The sequence below is a fragment of the Ceratotherium simum genome, chromosome 20 (assembly GCF_057802395.1).
Source record: "Ceratotherium simum simum isolate JZ-2026a chromosome 20, ASM5780239v1, whole genome shotgun sequence".
NCBI lineage: Eukaryota > Metazoa > Chordata > Mammalia > Perissodactyla > Rhinocerotidae > Ceratotherium > Ceratotherium simum.
The window spans coordinates 51,324,938-51,344,100 of NC_141919.1; the positions used below are offsets into that span (position 1 = coordinate 51,324,938).

The window sequence follows — 19,163 nt, forward strand, 5'->3', positions numbered from 1 at the left end:
CTGAGTTTGTAGACTCAGATCACACCTGCTGCACGAGGATAGGTAGGGAGGAGCCCTATGTTCACAAGCCTCAGGAGGAGCAGACAGCAAACACTTTAAAGGCTTTATGATCAGTGATCAGGGCTGTGGCGTGCTCAGACTCCCGTGAAAGGAAAGGTGAGGGGCAGCCACCTCTAGCTCCCTGCCCCACTCTCAGGATCTGTTCTCTTCTTTCCCACATGGCCTGGTCCCGTCTGATGGTCCTCTCTCTTCTGCCTGGGTGTGAAGTGGGGGGATAGAAGGATCCCTGCTCTGGGGACAGAGAGGTAGAGGAGAGCCAGGCAGGAGTCTTCTTGGAGAGGAGACTGATTTGCATCTGAGTTCTGGAGTTCCAAATACCTGCCACAGGAGACTTATTCCTTGGCCTCAAGAGGTTAAAGGGGCTGAAATTCCCTGGGTTCCAGCCAGGGGAGAAAGGGAAAAGAAGGGAAGGGGAGGAGGCTTTCCGAACTGGAAGGAAGCTGAGGGAGTCCAGAAGCCCATATGGGAACAGAAAGCACAGCCCCATTAAACAAAGGGCAGAGGCCAGGGACTGAGCTTCATCCATCATCGGGGCAGAAGGGAGTCCTTCTGGGTCTTTAGGAGGGATGGGGCTCTGAAGGGCTCCCAGGGCTGCAACTCTGTGTAGGGAAGGTTTCAGGAGAACTTGTGTTTGCCTGTGTTATAGGCAGGACCAGGCTCCAGCCTCCCTCCTGGGCCCCACCCAAAGAGGTACCTCTTGGAGGTTTGCATTCACTTGGCCCCAAGGAAAGGGGAGGCAGTCCCTGGTAGAACTGGGAGGGAGAGCATGCTGGACATAATCAGGGAAGGGATCTTGTGAGGGCCTTGGAGCCTTGGAGGACTGCAGAGCTGTGGGGTGTGTGTGCTCTGGGTCACCTGTCTCCCCATTGGAGGGATTTCTCAGAGACCAGGAGCAGCCCAGGTCCCACCCTGCCTGTCAGTCTCCCTTCTGCTGCCCACAGGTGTGGGCACCTGGGAGGCAAGGAGACTCTTAGGGTAGGTGAGAATATAGAATTCGCCAGCCTTAGTTCTTGGCAGGGACCTGAGTGTGTGACCCCCACCTTGTAGTGACCCTGGCTTCCCCATGGACACAAACACACAGCAACAGATGCTTGGGTAGGAAGCGGGAACAGCTCTTTGTTCAGCTAGATATGAATTGTATTTACAAGGAAGGGGTAGGGTGCAGTGGGGAGCAAGGTCAGGTCCGGGGTTCTGGGTGGCCTTTTCTCAGAGGGGACAGTCCTGCTGCCTCCTCTCACACTTCCTGGGAGACTCTCCCGCCTCTCCCTCTCTGGGCCTGGCCCGGTGTGGGTAGCTCAGCCGTGCAGGGTAGGGCTGGGAATACAGGGGGGAGGTTGGAGCAGGAGAAGGGGTGAGGCAAGGCCCACACAGGTGGCTGCTCTGGGGCCCTGAGTCCTCCCTTTCTTCCAGCCCGCTTCTTGCACCTTGGATTGGGGCTCCAAGCCCTGGTGAGGCTGGTGGGGCCTCCTGGGCTCCAGGCTGGTCACTGGGCTATGGCTGTTTTGGGGTCTTGGTCCTGGGAGGGGAGAAGAGGGATGTGAGGGGCTGGTGGAGGCCCCCGTCTCTTCCCTCTCTGTCCCTTCGGCTTCCTCACCTCTTACAGCCTTTGGAGCCCTTTCCCTTCTTGCCGGACTTGGGGGCTCCCTTGTCCTTCTTGCAGCCCTGGGCTGGTTTCCGTGGGGCTGGTGGCTTGTCCAGACGCTGCATCAGCTGCTGCACCCAGGCCTCCTTAGGGTCTGCACACAGCTCTGGCTGAGAGTCCTTCCGAGGTGAGAACCTGGGGGTCGGATGTTAGCAAGCCTCTCCCAGTCTTGCCCACCATGCCCTCTCCACTCAGCTCCAGCCAGCACCCACCCCCTGGCACCCACTCACAGGATAGCTGGGATGGGGCAGCCCAGGCTTGGCTCCTGCTTCCGGTAGCCGCGGACAACCTTGGCGGGGATCTCCCTCTGGCTGTACTTGAGACAACAGTCCTGTGCCCCTCCGTCACTGCCTGCAGGGTGGGGTTCACAGGGAGCCCGGGGCTGCTCATAGGCTCCCACCCAGGCCTGTCCAGCCCCTGCCCCCATCCTAGGCAATTCCCTTCTTGATACCTTGGGTCCGGGGGACGCAGAAGGCCAGGAGCAGTACAAAGAGGATCAGAGCCAGCGACTGAGCCATGACTGTGGTAGAGGGTGAGGATGAGACCCGAGCTGTAGGCAAGGTTCAGCTCCAAGTTGGGGGTCCGTGTGTGGGCTGGGACTGGTGTGCTGGCTATTTATGCAGGCGGACACTTTCACTTCCCCCATCCCCAGCCACTCTGTCCAGGCAAGAGTAGGGATCTTCCTCCTTTTCCTTCCTGAAAGGCAGATCCTGTGCTGGCACTCAGCCTCATTAGTATGCGGAAAGGAAAACTACACGCAGCCAATCAATCTTCAGGCTGCCTGAGTCTGCCTCCTCAGCATCAGCTGAATCCCTCAGGCCCTCCTTCCATTCTCAGCCACCATCTGGGTGCAGGCCCCACCACCTCTCCCCTGGACACTGTGATTGTCCCCTCACTGCACTCCAGGCTCCATGCCCTCCCCTCCTTCCAGCAGGCTGGACTCTTCCTAAAATGCAAATCTGATTGTTGAATTGTAAGAGTTCTTTGTACATTCTCATTAAGAGACCCTTATCAGATATACGATTTGCAAGCATTTCCTCCTGTTCTGTGGGTTGCTTTTCACTCTGTTGATGGTGTCCTATGATGCAGGAAATTTTTAAATTTTGATAAAGTCCAATTTTTCTGTTTTTTCTTTATTTGCTTATGCTTTTGGTATTATATCTAAAAAAAATATATTGCCAAATTCCTCTCCGGGGACTCCACACTGGTGATGGCTGTTGGTTTCCTCCGTGGTGAGAGCTGCTGGTGTCGTCTGCAGAGGGCCGCTGGGCAGTGCAGTGGCATCCACCGTGTGGCTGATACTGACAGCCGCATACTTCTTCTTTGTTCCTAGCCATCCTCAGACGTCTCAGCTAAGCTGATCTCCCCGGTGATCCTTTCTGTGTGGTTATTCTGTTTTTTGCTCTACTGTGTTGCTCTAGGTTCTTGATTGGACCCCTGAGCCCTCCTGGGGCTATTTTCGTTCCTATATAGTTGTCTAATTGGTGGTGTTGGGGACGAAGGCTGGTATCTCCTACTCTGCCATTTTGCTGACATTACTTCCCCCTATGTTTTCTTCTAAGAGTTTGATAGTTTTAGGTTTTACATTTACATCCTTGATTCATTTTGAATTATTTTTTGTATGTGGTGTAAGGTAAGGGTCCAACATCATTCTTTTCCATGTGGATATCCAGTTTTCCCAGCACCATTTGTTGAAAAGACTGTCCTTCCTCATTATATTGTCTTAGCACCCTTATCAAAAATCAATTGACCATATATGTGAAGATGCATTTCTGGGCTCTCTAGTCTATTCCATTGGTCTGTATGTCTCTCCTTATGCCAATGCCACACTGTTTTGATTACTGTAGCTTTGCAGTAAGCTTTGAAATCAGGAAGTGTGAGTCTTCGAACTTTGTTCTTCTTTTCAAGATAGTTTTGGTTACTCAGTGTCCCTTGAAATTCCATATCAATCTTAGGATGAATTTTTCTGTTTCTGCAGAAAACACTGTTGGGGTTTTGATGGGGATTGCATTGAATCTGTAGATTGCTTTGGATAGTGTTATTATCTTAATAATATTGAGTCTTCCGATCCATGAACACAAGATGTCTTTCTGTTTATTTAGGTCTAATTCAGTTTCTTTCGACAAAGTTTGGTAGTTTTCAGTAACCAAGTCCTATGCCTCCTTGATTAAATTTATTCCTAAGTATTTTATTCTTATTGGTGCTGTTATAAATGGAATTGTTTTCTTAGTTTCTGTTTAGGATTGTTTATTGCTAATCTATAGGAATTCAACTGATTTTTGTATGTTGATTTTGTATCCTGAAACTTTGATAAATTCATTTATTTGCTCTGTTTTTTTGTGTGTTTTCTTTAGAGTTTTCTATCTATAACATCTTGTTCTGTGAACAGAGATAAATGTAGTTCTTTCCAATTTGGATGACTTTTGTTTTTTTTTCATGCCTAATCTCTTTTGCTAGAACTTCTACTACTATGCTGAATAGAAGTGGCCAATGTGGATATCTATGCCTGGTTCCTGATCTTAGCGGGAGAGCTTTCAGTTTTTCCCCATTGAGCATGATGTTAGCTGTGGGTTTTTCATATGTGGCCTTTATCATTCTGAGGCAGTTTTCTTTTATTGCTAGTTTTTTGAGTGTTTTTTTATCATGAAAAGGTGTTGGTTTTGTCACATGCTTTTTCTGCATCAGTTGAGATGATCACATTTTTTTTTCCTTCATTCCATTAATGTGATGTAGTACATTGGTTGATTTTCATATATTGAACCACCCTTGCATTCTAGGGATAGATCCCACTTAGTCATGGTGTATAATGATTTTAAAATGCTGCTGAAATTGGTTTTCTAATTGTTTTTGAGGATTTCTGCATCTGTATTCATAAGGGATATTGGTCTCTAGCTTTCTTTTCTTGTAGTGTCATTGTCTGGCTTGGTATCAGGGTGATGCTGACCTTGTACAATGAGTTAGGGAATGTTCCCTTCTCTTCATTTTTTTGGAAGAGTTTGAGAAGGATTGATGCTAATTCTTCTTTAAATGTTTAGTAGAATCCACTAGGGAAGCCATCTGGTCCTGGGTTTTTCTTTGTTGGGATGTTTTTGATTACTGAGTCAGTCTCCTTACTGGTTATAGATCTATTCAGATTTTCTATTTCTTCTTGAGTCAGTTTTTGTAGTTTGTGTGTTTCGCTTTTGGAATTTATCCATTTCATTTTTGGAAATATCCAAATTGGTTGATGTACAGTTGTTCATGGTATCCTCTTCTAACTCTTTTTATTTCTATAAAATTAGTAGTAATGTCCCTATTTTGGTTTCTGATTTTCATAATTTGTCTTTCTCTCTTTTGTTCTTAGTCAGTCTAGCTAAAGGTTTGTCAATTTTGTTGATCTTTACAAATAACCACCTTTTGGGTTTGTTGATTTTCTCTGTCTTTCTAGTCTGTGTTTTATTTATTTCTTTTTTGATCTGTATTATTTGCTTCTTTCTGCTATCTTTGGGTTTAGTTTGATTGACTTTTCCTAGTTCCTTACAGTGTATAGTTAGGTCATTGATTTGAAAACTTTCTTCTTTTTTAATGTAGGCATTTACAGGTATAAATTTCTCTGTTAGCACTGCTTTCACTGCACCTCATACCCAAACTTATGAGATGCAATGAAAACAGTGCTAACAGGGAAATTTTTGTTTCTATTGTTTCAAGGTATTTTCTAATTTTCCTTGTGATTTCTTCTTTGACTCGTTGTTTACAGTGTGTTAATTTCCACATATTTGTGATTTTTCCAGTTTTCCTTCTGTTACCGAAATCTAATTTCATTCTGTTGTGATAAGAAAAGATACTTTGTATGATTTCAATCTTAATATTTATGAAGACTTGTTTTGTGGCTTATATGACCTATCCTGGAGAATGTTGCATGTGAACTTGAGAAGAGTATGTATATTCTGCTGTTGTTGGGCAGAATTTTCCGTGTATGTCTGTTAGGTCTAATTCATTTATAGTGTTGTTCAAGTTCTCTATTTCCTTATTGATCTTTTGTCTGGTTGTTCTATCCATTATTGAAAGTGGGGTATTGAAATCTACAACCATTATTGTAGAACTGTTGATTTCTCCCTTCAATTTTGTCGATTTTTGCTTTATATACTATGAGGTTCTGCTGTTAGTTGTTTATAACTGTTGCATCTTGCTGTCTCAAACCTTTTATCAGTATATAACGTCCTTGTCTCTTATAACCTTTTTGTGTGTGTGAGGAAGATTAGCCCTGAGCTAACATCTGTCGCCAATCCTCCTCTTTTTGCTGAGGAAGACTACCCCTGGGCTAACATCTGTGCCCATCTTCCACCGCAGTGTGGCTTGACAAGCAGTGCGTCGGTGAGCACCCGGGAGCTGAGCCCTGGGCCACCACAGCGGAGCGTATGCACTTAACCACTACGCCACCGTGCCAGCCCGTCTTATAACCTTTTTTAACAAAAAGTCTATTGCGTCTGACAGTGATGTAGCCACCACAGTTCTCTTTATTTCCATTCTTTTCTATGTATCTTTGTAAGTCGTGAGTCTCTTGTAGATAGATCATGTTTTGTGTATTTTATCCATTTTGCTACTCTGCCTTTTGATTGGAGAGTTGAATTCATTTACTTTAAAGTAATCACTTATAAGGAAGGATTTGCTTCTGTCATTTAGATATTTGTTTTCTGTATGTCTTAGATGATTTTTCTTCCTCATTTCCTCCGTTACTGCCTTTCTTTGTATTCAGTTGATTTTTTTCTAGTCTACCATTTTGATTCCCTTCTTCTTCCTTTTCTGTATATTTTTTAGTTATTTTCTTAGTAGTTACCTTGGGGATTACAATTAACAGCTTAAACTTATTCTAGTTTGAATAATACCAGCTTAGTTTCAATAGTATACAGTCTGCTCCTATATATCTTAGTTCCCCCTCCTTTATATTGTTATTGTCATAGATTACATCTTTACATATTGTGTGCCACACACACAGATTACATCATTACATACTGTGTGCCCATAACGTAGATTTATAATTATTATTTTATGCATTTGCCTTTAATCACATAGGAAAAGAAGAGGAGTTACAAACAAAAAATACAATTTACTAGCTTTTATATTTACCTATGTAGTTATCTTTACTAGAGACCTTTATTTCTTTGTATGGCTTCAAGTTACCATTTATTGTCCTTTGGTTTCAGCCTGAAGGACTCCCTTTAGAATTCTCGTATGCATTTCTACTGGTAATGAACTTCCTCAAGTTTTATTTTTTGGAAATGTCTTAATTTCTCCTTCATTCTTGAAGGACAGCTTTTCCAGATATAGAGTTCTTGTTTGACAGTTTTTTTCTTTCAGGATTTTAATATATCTTCCCATTGCCTTCTGGCATCCATGGTTTCTGAGGAGAAATCAGCTTTTAATCTTATTGATAATCTATTGTACATAATGAGTTACTTCTCTCTTGCTGCTTTCAAAATTTCAAAATTGTCTTTGGGTTTCAACAATTTAACTATAGTGTAGTTTGGTGTGGATGTCTTTGAGTTTATCCTGCTTGGAATTTGTGAACTTCTTGGATATGTATATTCATGCCTTCATCAGATTTGGGATATTTTTCATCATTTTTTCTTCACAATTTTTTCTGTCATGTTCTCTCTCTCTTCTCCTTATGGGACTCCTATGATGAGGTATATTTGATGTTATCCCATATGTGTCTCAGACTCTGTTCATTTTTCATTTATTTTATCTGCTCCTCAGACTCAATAATTTCAATTGCCTTATTTTCAAGTATGCTGATTCTTTCTTCTGCCTTCTCAAATTTGTTTTTGAACTCCCCCAGTGAATTTTTTCATCTCAGTTATTGTATTTTTGACTCTAGAATTTTTTGTTTGGGTGCTTTTTTATAATTTGTCTCTCTTTATTGATAGTCTCATTTTGTTTATACATCGTTTTCCAGATTTCCCTTCATTCTTTGCCCATGGTTTCCTTCAGCTCTTGGAGGAGATTTAAGAAAGTTAATTTAAGTATTCATCTAGTGTGTCCAGTGTGTGGGCTTCCTTAGGGATGGTTTCTGTCCAATTCTTTTTCTCCTGTGAATGGGCCGTACTTCCCTGTTTCTTTGCTTTGTAATTTTTTGTGGGGAACTGGACATTATGAGTTTTATAATGTGGAATCTCTGGAAATCTGATTCTTCCACTCCTTAAGGGTTGTAGATATTGACTTTTTAAGGGCTACAGCCGTCCATTTTGACTTTTGCAAATGATTTTTGCCAGGTGTGTATTCTTTGACGTGTGTGGTCCCTGAAGTTTCTGTCTGTTATCTCTGGGTTCAGCCAGTGACCTGACAAAGGTTTCTCTTGCCCCATCTCAAAAAACAGGTTCTGTCCCTTTAAATATTCTGATCTCTACCACTGTGGAAGCTGCTGCAGCCTGAGAGGGCTGAAACCAAGGCAACCTGTCCCTCAGGGAACCACCAGACCAACCAAAATGCACAGCCCCAGTTTTTGGAAGACAAGGTTCTCTGCCTCCACCAGCCACTCCAGGAGCGTGGGCTGCTATCCCCACAGCGCTGGCTAGTAACTAGTTCATGCATGATGCTGTCTTATGACAGATCAGCGTCCTCTCCCTTCATCAAGCACTGCCCTGATTCAGAAGTGTCCAGTCCAGTTCTGAAATGGGTGATTCCCATTGCTCTTTCCAGCTCAATAGTTGCTTTGGTGGAGGGACTGACCCTAGAGCTTCCTACGCTACCATTTTGCATGTTGTCATTCCTGTAGTTTAATTTTTAGCATTTTAAGTCTTTTATCCATTTGGAATTTATGCTGATGTATGGTATGTGAGAATTATTGGGTCATGACTCAGAGTGTATGTTTAAAACCAGACTGAGACTTCAGAGTTGTGATCACCAGGTTAGGACTGGAAAATCCACGTGGTTCCCAGAGTGCTAAACCCAGCAGCATGCCCCTCACACCCAGGCTTATCCCAGCTTTCTGAAGACCAGCTTGTAGGGGGATAGGGAGACCATAGGGAGATGCGGAGAGGACAGGATTGGGAGGGATGCAGTCAGGACAGCCAGGTACAAGGTAGTGACGGAGAGATTGTGCCCATGGTAGGGGTGTTGCTGTTGGGGGAGGATGGGATGTAGAGGTGATGGGGATTGGAGAGGGGGATATTGTTGGGATGGGGATGAGGACGTGGTGTTTTATCCCAAGGCCCACGGAAGAAAGGGGCTGGGATCTGAGTGAATTAGGGTGAGAGAATTGAGTTCTTGAGTGTGAGGTTTTCCAAGCTGAGATCTTAAGCAGAGCAGGGAGTGCCCCGACTGGCAAGAGGCTGGCGTTCCTGGGACAGGACTGGGCAAAGACAAGGAGATGATATTTCTTGGGCCTTTTACCTGGTGTGATGGCAGATCCTGGCACCTGAAAGCTTTTAATTCCCGTCTCTCCAGTCTCTCCTTCCCCAGCTGCCCCACCCTCTGTGGAAGTGACTAAGTGAGTCGTGAGCAGCATGTGCCTGAAGAGTTCCCAGAGAGATAGGATAGCAGGGTGGGGGGCAGTGGGTGGCTTGTAGATGATTCCAGAGTCATATCGTATTAGCTGTTTCCACTGTTTCCAAACTTGGCTGCACTTCAGAATCATGTGAGGAGCTTATTAAAACTACAGAATTACAGGTACCACTCCAGACCATCTTAAATAGAATCTCAGAATAGAGCCAAAGGATCTGTATTTTTCCCAAGTTCTCCAGGTACTTCCAAGCATTTGGTGGGGTGGGGCTGGGAGAGCCACCTGGGCCTATTTTGCTCCCCATTTCCAACTGCAGATGGGCACAGAGCCAGTGGAAGTGAACAGAGGTGGTCTAGGGGAAGAGGAAGCTGGGGTGATGCACCCCAACCTTCCTGAGGCAGGGGACTTTCTGGCCTGGCACAGCTTGTGAAAAAGGGAGAACGTGGCAGAGAGAGTGGGGGACTGTGCTGCTTCCTCTCCTAAAATCACAGATTCCCCCCCTCTCCCAAGACATCCTGCCCTCTTCCCCTTATTTATGCCATCACGGGGGCCTCTTGTTTGTGTCAACGGTGTCCACAGCTCCCTTAGGTCCCATCCACAGCTGCCTTTAGTAGATTCAGGAAGCTCTTCCTAGGATCTAACCTAAGTCCCTACCTCTGAACTTGAACTTGAGCCTGCAGTGGTAGACCAGCCTCAGGGAGATGGTCCATCCTGGGGCTTGGGGCCTGCTTGATCCTAGGGCTTAGAACCTATGTTAGGGGCCCTGAGGGAAGGGAGGGAAACAGTGGGGGCTTTGCCAGAGATATATATCTGGCTGGACAATTAGGCAGGGCTGGAAAGAGCTGCTCTCAGAGCAGGAAGGTGACAGCAAGTCCCTGCCCCACCCTGAGCTGCAGGTGTCTGAGCCTACGTGGTGGAGGTGGGGGCATGAGAGGGAGGCACTGAGGGAGCCTGGAAGGGAGTGGAGCCCAGGTATAGAAACAGTCCCCAAGAGAGGGGCTGAGATGGTGACAGGAGGTGCTACTCTTCTCTGGTACCACTAGTCTGCACCTAGCCATTTCTCTGCTCTTAGCAGCTGGTGTGGGCTCATCCCAGGTCCCCCTTGAACCGTAAGCTCATTGTGGGGTTCTGGAGCTTGCAGCCCTGAACCAAGTCCCTCTCTTGGTCCTCAAGCCAGGCTGGATAGAAACGCTGAGGAAGGGGACACAGAGATTTGGATGGCTCACATCTGAGATGTGAGTGTCCTCCTTGGAGTTCCAGTCCTTTGGGTGAGAGTTTTGTCTTGGTGAGCTCTCGAGAGAGCCTGGGTAGTGTTTGTCAACCTGTGGGGTGGGCCACGTGTAGAGGAGTGCTGCACTGGAGGTCCTGGTGCCTGGGTGACAGGTGACGGGTGACGGGTGATGTAGGTACACATGGCTGACTTCACCTTTACTTCTGCTGATGAGTTCTGAGCGTACACTCCCTCCCACCATATTGAGACCCTGGACAGGGCGAGAGGAGATGTGTGAATTCCCCGCTACTCACCCCCAGTGTCAGCTGGCCCACTCCCTCTTTAGGACAGGCACCTGTGCCAGGCTCTGGGGTAGATGTCCGAGATGTGGGTGTTGCAAGAATCTGGAAATCCCCACATTGCGAAATGGCCACATTCTGTTCAGCCCCAGGCCCCAGGCCCATTTGCTCCTGCCTGATGGGGGTTCTGGGGCAACAGATGCTCCCAGCTTGGCAGACAGGAGCAGGGGAGGGGTATGGCAGGAATTTCAGCTCAGAGGCTGGGCTTGTCCTAGAATAGGGCTTGGAGTGGGCTGGGCCCCTCTGGGTTTGTGTGTCTAACAGGGGTGAAAGGGCCTGGGTGCCTTGGTGCTCCTGGGTTCCCAGCTGACCACTCAGCCCTCCAGGGACTACAGGTGTTACTGAAGGAGCTACTGAGTTCTTGGAGTGCAAATGACCCATCCCTTCCTAATGTGTGATATTTGTTTGCCTAGTAGTTGCAGCCGTTACTCAGTGTATAGCTACCTAGAGTTAGGGTTAGAGTTAGGACTGTGCTTTGACTAGCATTGATATAGTGGTTACAGATTGGATGTAGATAGGGGTGAGCATCGGACCATGTAAAGATTTTTTGTGTAACACCCACCAGCGTTACCTGGACAGGGTGTGTCTGTCTCTTCCCTTAGGGTCTACGTCTACTGCGTCAGAGAGGCTGGCGGTCAGGACCCCGCAGAAAACTGGGGAAACTCGTAGGGATAGGGATGAATGTGTAGGCCGTGGACTCACTTGCTGACCTCATCAGTTCTTTAAAAGCACAGAGCCAAGGGGCTGGCCCCATGATCTAGTGGTTAAGTTCGGCGTGCTCCACTTCATCGGCCTGGGTTAGGTCTCTGGGTGTGGACCTATACCACTCGACTTGTCGGCGGCCATGCTGTGGTGGTGACCCACATACAAAATAGAGGAAGACTGGCCCTGTGCCAGTCTTCCTCAGCACAAAACACACAGCCAAGTTGTAGAGACCAGGAATATGCACATGAATCCAAGACTATCCTTATTAAAGGACAAGCAATGGGACAGAAATTACAAACTAGTGTTTACAGGAAGGATAAACAGGCCTCGTCTGTCTGAGGTGGCCTAGGAGGCTTTATGGAGGAGAGCGGTTTGAGGATGGATTTGACTGCATTTGTGTTTGAGGGTCTACAAGATGGGCTGTGTCTGTTCGCATGTGTGCAAGCCTGTCTTCATGTCTGATGTGTGTTTGTGCCTGTGTCTGCTCGAGCATGTCTGATCAGGGTGTTCATGTCTATGTAGGTGTGTTTCCTGGACATGTCTCTGGCTACTCTGCATTAGTTTCTGAGAGGCATCATTGGATTTGTTTATGTATCTGTATAGCTGGGTGTATGTTTCCACGTGTCTTTGACTGTGTGTGGGATTCTGCTCTGGCCTCTCACTTTCCCTGCTTCTCTCTCTTGACACACCCCAGCTGCTAGCACTATTTAGCACAAGGATGGCTTCCCTTCGCTTCCCAATGTCTGGATTCCCATGTGTCTGGCTGCCTGCCCACGGCCCTGCCCCTGCGGCCTCTGTAGCGGGCTTGACCTTGGGAGCAATGCACTCTGGAAAGTCCCCTAATATGCTCCTTGCCTGGCCATGGACCCAGAGAAGTTACAGTGGAGGAGAGGGACACAGCAGGAAAGGGGGGCAGTTGGCAGCACCCACCTGTTCTTCTGGATACAGCTCTTCCTCTGACCCCTTCCCAAGCCCCCTTTTTCCTCCTCATGCTCCCATCTAGACCAAGTATTCACGGTCCTGGCCCCACTGTCTCCGGGAATGGGAATGGAGAGTCTTCTACAAGCCCAGGGAGACTGTTAGGGATCTGGTCCTCTGCATCCCCAGCACTTTACATGCCTGCATTGTGCTCATTCCTCATATCCCCACCCGAGCTCAAGGTTGTCCTCCCGTCTTTCCTCTCCCTGCCGCGGACACAGGAACCATTCTTGTCCTTCATTCTGTGACAGCCCTGGCCTGTGCCATGGGCCCCTGAGCCCAGGTGGAGCATTTGGCTTTGGATGGCTGGTAAAGAGCAGAGGCCCAGCTCCCCTCACAAGATGCAGGAAGCAGTATCTCCATGGGGTTTATTCCTCTTCTCATCCTGTGTTCATTGCCCTCTGTTTGTGGGCTATGGTCAGCAGGTACAAAAATGAAACAGCCATCTCCCCTATCTTCCTGAATTCAGTGTTTAACAGGAGAAGTGATTTGTGGAGAAGCCACTCTCCTTCACTGCAGGTGGTCAGTTGCCTGAAATTCTCTCCATAGAATTCTGAAGTGGCCTCTGTGGAGACCAAGAGAAGGGCTCCAGAAAGTCAGAGCCATTCACCAAGACATGACGGTACCTCAGAGGACCAGAGGTGAACTCCACAGTTCCCAAGCAAGCATTGGTGTATTCCTAGCATCTGCCACCAATTCTGGAGTAGCAAATACTTGAGCTTGTGCTCTGCCATGAGGCTTTTATTCTGATTTTACCTCTCTTGAGCCTAGGGGGAGTTGGAGGGTGGGAGTTGTGGTAGAGTTATGGGATGGGATGAGCAAGGCTTCATCCTTCAACAACATCCCGCAACATCCAGCATGAATTATAGGCTCTGACCCTGTTTTCTCTCAGCTCTTGACTTTGCTGAGAATTGAGAATTCTGAAGGTCTTGGTTCCAGCTCATCTCTCTGCCCCCAACCCTTTGTTGCAGGACTTGGTCAGCAGCATAAGCCAGTGCTGGCTTGTGGCAGGTGGGATACATGGGAAGGAGCTGCTGTACTCTAGGCCAGGATGTATGCACGTTAACCTCTGCTTCCCATCTGATGCTGCTGTGACCCTTCTGGGTCATTCCCTTCATTCTGGGCCCCGCTCTTGTCTCCTTGCTCTGTGGCGCTCTGCCCAACTTCCACCAGGCGTGGAGGATATGCCTGTCACAAGACCTTCTATGATCTTTGGGGATGCTTTAGGAAAACACCTGGAGGGTGTTGGCTGAGCAGGCCTGGGCCTTGTGCCTCCTGACCCTGGAGGCCACAATAGGGGCTGGGCCTCCATCCTTGAGGTACAGAATCACCATTCAAAAGAGGGACACGTTCATGCCTCTTCCCATCCTGGCTTTTGTGCATCCTGCCAGCAGTGGACGTATAGTGCTAAGTGCTGGGGTGCTGTCAGAGGAAGAGAGTCCTGCCACCACCTCCGGTTTGATGGGATGTTGAGTCATCCTGGATTTCCTTAGGAATCAGTTGAGGCAGGATCATCCCATAGTCCCCCTTACCACACAGTCTTAAGGAAGCTGCAGTACTTCCTGCACTTACTTCAGCTGTTGGCTCCTCCGTGCTAGGTCGGAAGTTGGGAATGCAGAGGTGCCATCTCCTGAGAGATACTAGGTGTCCAAAAGAGAAGTCCTTCTCATCCACTCAGGGTGGTCTCTTTTTCTTTCTGCTTCCCAGTTCTCTCCTCCCACATCCAAACCTCCCTGATACCTGGCTGAACACTAGGATGCCACACCTGCCCTGTCTTTGTGTCTGTAGCCTCATGATCCAGGCTCCATGCATTTAGAACTTCTCTGCAATCTCTCCTGCTGCTCCAGTCTTCCAAGAGCAACTGCTTTACATGCATAATCAGCAAGTCAACCACCTTTTTATGTCCACCTGGTCTCTCAGTTGGATACCCACTCGTTAGGCTCTAATAGTAATTTGCTATGGTAACTTCCAGAATCCATCTCCACTTCTGGCTTTCAATTTTGATTCTCCATACCCTTCCCTCCACCCTCATCCACCATCCCTTCCCAGCTTATACTTACCCTTTTGTGTCTTTGCCCACACTCCCTTACATGTGAGAGAAACCTTTCTTCTAAGCCACAAAGTCCTTCCTCATTAATGCTGTCGTCTCGCTACTTAGAACCAGCGAAGTGTCTGTGCTTTTAGCCAAGGCCAATCTCTGGGCAAGGGCATTCACTCCCATCCCCTCACCTCTGCACCACCACATTGCTCCAGCAGTTCTCCCCTTGCTCTCCTACGTCATCAGTGTATCCCTCTTGACCACATCATTTCTATCAACATCCAACATGCTGTGTCTCTTTAAAAGCAAACAACCCTTTCTGGGTCTTACTGCCTCCTACAGCTAGTTCCTCATTTTTCTGCACGTCTGTAGAACAAACCTCTTTGAAGGAATTGATTACATTTACTGTCACCAATTTCTCTCCTTCCATTTTTCTCTTGAATTCACTTCAGTCACACCCCACCTCTGTTATTCACCTGAGTCTGTTCTTCTCAAGGTCATGAGTCACCTCTCTGTTGCTAAATCTAATGGTCAACTCTGAGTCTTCATCTTTTTTGGTCAGTTCACAACTTTTCATGCAGTTGATCACTTTCTCCTTGTGATACTTTCCTCTCTTGGCTTCTAGTATACCATACTTTTCTGGTTTTCCTTCTGCCTCCCTGGTTACTGCTTCTCAGTCTCTGCTTACTGGTTCTTCCTTTTTCCTTCAATTTCTTGATGTTGGAATATGCCAGAGCCCAGTCCTTAGATCTCTCCTTTATTTACACTCCTTCGCTTGGTAATCTTGTCTGATTTCATGGTTTTATATACATCAGTCGATCGGTCAATCAGTCATCTATAGCCAGGACCCTCCCTGAGGACCATCAGGCTTCTGTGTTGAGAGTAGATGTTTGGAGGTATGGTCTCAGGAAGAAGGAGAGAGATTAGGGATGATGTGCATTAATCATAGCAGCAGAGGGAGTGAGAAGTGGTCATGTTCTGAATTCATTTTGAAGGTAGAGACAACAAGAAGATTTTCTGCTGGATTGGATGTGGACTGTTAGAGAGAAAACATCAAGGCAACACCAATGTTGTTGGCCTGAACAACTGGCAAGAGAGAGTTGCTGTTAACTGAGGTGGGAAATACTGCAACTGGAGCAGTTTGGCGTGTGTGTTAGGGTGGTGATGGGGGGACAGGGAATCAGGAGTTCCCTTTTGAGATGAATATTGGACATCCACGTGTATATGTTGATTAGACAATTTGGGCATGTGAGACTGTCTACCCTGGAGATAATGACCTCCATGGGGGCAAGGCCTGTGTCTTAGTGACTGTTGGGTCTGGCATCGTTCCTAGCACATAGTATGTACTCAGATATTTTAATTGTTGAATACAAGATGCCTCTCAAGGTTATTTTTTTATTTTATTTATTTTTTGTGTGTGAGGAAGATCAGCCCTGAGCTAACATCCATGCCCATCCTCCTCTTTTTGCTGAGGAAGACCGGCCCTGAGCTAACATCTATTGCCAATCATCCTCCTTTTTTTCCCTTTTCCTCCCCAAAGTCCCAGTAGATAGTTGTATGTCATAGCTGCACATCCTTCTAGTTGCTGTATGTGGAACGCCGCCTCAGCATGGCCGGACAAGCGGTGCCTCGGTGCGTGCCCAGGATCCGAACCCAGTCAGCCAGTAGCGGAGCGTTGCACACTTAACAGCTAAGCCGTGGGGCCGGCCCCGTCTCAAGGTTATTTTTACTGTGGCCTTTTTGTGTGAGCCTAGGGTCCTCCTGATCAGCTGAGTACTTCCTCCTGTGGCAGGACCCCACACACCACAGCACTCATCGCACTAGTATAATAATTCATCTGCCTCCTCAGTCCAGACTTTGGATTCAAGTGCTATTAAGATATTACTATGCACCAGCCACTATCCTAAGCCCTGGGGATACGACGCACTATTGTGATTATTCAGGAAAGAAAGGTTGAGAAACTGAAGTAGAAGTGGAGGCAGTAAAAATAAAGGAAAGGAGGCAGCTTGAGCGATACCAGAATTAGAACCCAGTGACTGACTTGATGTATGTTCTGAGCAAAACAGTCAATGTATAGTGATACCATTCCCTGACTTTGGAAAACAATTTGGTGTGGTGGAGGGTGTTTGGAAATTTTGAATTAATTTGTGTCATCTTTAGAGCAAGATGGAGTTTCCCACCAGGTATTGGCTGTACAGTTGGGGCTCAGAGGAAAGATTAGAGCCGAGAGGTGGCTTTGGGAATCACCACTACATTAACAGTAATTGAGGCTTGGGGTATGGATGTACAGTTATCCCCCTTTCCCAGATGAAGAAACTGGGGCTTAGAAATGTGAAGTAATTGTCAAATGTCAGAGTTAGGAATCTAACTCTGGTGAGTTTTTCCACATTCCATCCCTGTGACTCTGACCTTAAAATCTGCATCCTCTCCAAGGGTCACACATTTGGCCTAAAAATTGTAAAAACACATGCCTGAGGACTTTGTAATGTTTTTCTTGTGTTGTAGTTTTGCTCCCTTGGTTCATGTTTATCATCTTTCTCTGCCATCGTTCTCTGGCCACTTCAGCCAGAAGTTTCCTTCCAAAGGGAAAAGGACGACCCAAATCTTCTAGTCATACTTAATCTTACATTGAGTGGAACAAGCACAGCCTTGAGCAATGCTGTTCTACCATGGCCTCCTTCAGGGTCTGGGGTTCTAGTCTTCCTTCCAGGGAAGTCAGTACCCGCCCCAACGCAGTTCTCAGGAGAAGGTAGGACAGGGTCCACTTCTGCCTCCCCAGGAGGTCAAGGGACTGTGAGTCTGATGGCCCCCATTAAGAGATCCACTGTGCAGCCAGGGTGACAGAGGCTGCTGGTGGTGGTGGGTCACCCATCAGTGATGGTGGTGGGGTGGGGATAGGAGTGCCGGCTGACTGAACAGGAAGCAGGAAAGAGCTCTAGGAATGTCTCAGGATGGCAAGTAATTCTAGAGGCCTCCTAAAACAGATCTGTAGGAGGAATTTCATTTAGTCTGTGTGGAGGGAGTGTGGGTACAGGATACAGTTGGGAGGGGCTTACATTTCTTAGCTGCTGCTTACAGATCTCAGCTTGCCTCTTAGCCTCCCTCTTGGGTTTCTCCGTTTCACTGCAAGGGTTTCATAGAATTTCACGTTATATTTCCATTAATGCTAAACAGATATTTCTCTGAAATAGCCCATGTTGGACATTCCCAGAGAGAGGCAAAGGGGCCACAGTCCCACTTCAGTTCTGAGCAGCTTATCTGGTTGTTCGAGACTCATGTGTGGCATTAAATTCTAGATTCCTGGCCACTTTTGTGTCTGGTTAATGGGACAGGACACTTTCCAAAAGCCTTAAAGTTTTCTTTGACAGTGAAGGTGAGTGGTTCTGGTGCATTCTGAAATGTGGTGAGATATAATGAAGAAATGGGGAAAGATGACAGGAACAAAGGGCTGGAGCTAACAGGCTTATATGATGCTGTCTTCGGTTAAGGAAAGGAGGGGAAGGCAGATCCTGGGAGGGATACAGCTGGCTAAGTTCAGTACAATATAATATACAGGAAATACATAAAAATATACATATATATAAATGTATATAAAATTATACATGAATATTCAGTGAGGCAAGGCTGGTGGAAAGGAGAAAAGTGAAGAAGGATCCAAGGTATAGGTCGTGTAGAACTGAGACACAGCGGTAGGGCCAGGTGCAAGCTGCTGGCAGTAACTTGAGAAGCTCAAAGATGTTTAGAAAAACCCTGGTGTTTGTGGCTCATTCCCAGAAGCTTCAAGGCTCAACTCACTGCTCTTTCTCACACTGGACAAGCATACTGAAGCTCAGATTTACTCACCTCCTTCCTCCAAAAGCACTTGTTGGTTGGCTTCCTGGCTTTAGGTTCTTTGGAGTTTGAAGCAAATTGGCTTTGCTGCCTTATCATGCCCTGGTCAGAAACTTGTCAGATTCTGTCCCAGGTACTCAGACCTCCATCTACATGCTCCTCCTCCCTACTTCTCTCCCTGCCTGCTCTTGGGGGTGGGGCACAAGCCCCTCCCCATGTCCTACTGTGATCTTCATTCCAGGTGTCAGTCGTTCCATGCAGCTGCTGGGCAGTGGAGGTGGGATATAGGCTAGAGAGCTACAGCAGCCTCCCAGATGAGTTGTGGAGAAAGATCTAACCAATAATCATCATGGAGCAGAGGGGGAGATTCTGTCATTTGCTTTTGACACCCTGTCATATTAGCTGTGAGCTTTTGATAAACACAAAGCACCTCCTCAAGGGTAGACACTGTGGCCCTCCTCTAAACCTTCCCTCCAGATTGTGGGCCTATATAGGAGTCGTCAGTGAACTGTGCCTGTGCGATTCCTGGCCACTCCTTCTTGTCAGTACTATCCTCACGTCCACATTGCACCTCTGGGCCCAAGGACACCATGGGACACCACGATAGAGTTCAAGCCTGACCTTTACCTTCAGTGCACCTTAGACAAGGGCCGTCCTTCTCTGCTCAAGTCTCTTTATCCACAGTCCAGGGTGGGGCTGGGAGGAGTTGTGTGGAATGCTGACCCAGCTTAAGTGTGGGTTAAAGCTCCTTCCCTAGAGAGGATGGACATTTTAGCCTCCCCCGTGCCTCCCCTTAACACATCCTAGTGGAGAGAAGGCGCAGACAGACAAGTCTTTGCTTAGGTTTACAGAGTGTATTT

General features: G+C 47.1%; 1 protein-coding gene across 1 annotated transcript; it reads right to left on the bottom strand.

Moving 5' to 3' along the window:
• Positions 1-1,293: 1,293 nt before the first annotated feature.
• Positions 1,294-2,129, bottom strand: LOC147914463 (C-C motif chemokine 21-like). Its single transcript, XM_087444841.1, has 3 exons — positions 1,933-2,129; positions 1,655-1,837; positions 1,294-1,576 (listed from the first exon to the last, which is right to left on the bottom strand). Exons 1-3 carry the CDS (start codon positions 2,127-2,129, stop codon positions 1,552-1,554), a joined length of 405 nt encoding a protein of 134 aa, XP_087300967.1. The 3' UTR covers positions 1,294-1,551.
• Positions 2,130-19,163: the final 17,034 nt, after the last annotated feature.

Bases quoted from the DNA above. Each gene is read 5' to 3' on its own strand.
- LOC147914463 (XM_087444841.1), bottom strand. From the start codon at position 2,129: ATGGGGGCAGGGGCTGGACAGGCCTGGGTGGGAGCCTATGAGCAGCCC. The intron at 1,838-1,932 runs GTGAGTGGGTGC...TCCGACCCCCAG, and splicing joins TGCCCCATCCCAGCTATCCT to GTTCTCACCTCGGAAGGACT. The intron at 1,577-1,654 runs GTGAGGAAGCCG...CTCCCCTCCCAG, and splicing joins GGCTCCAAAGGCTGTAAGAG to GACCAAGACCCCAAAACAGC.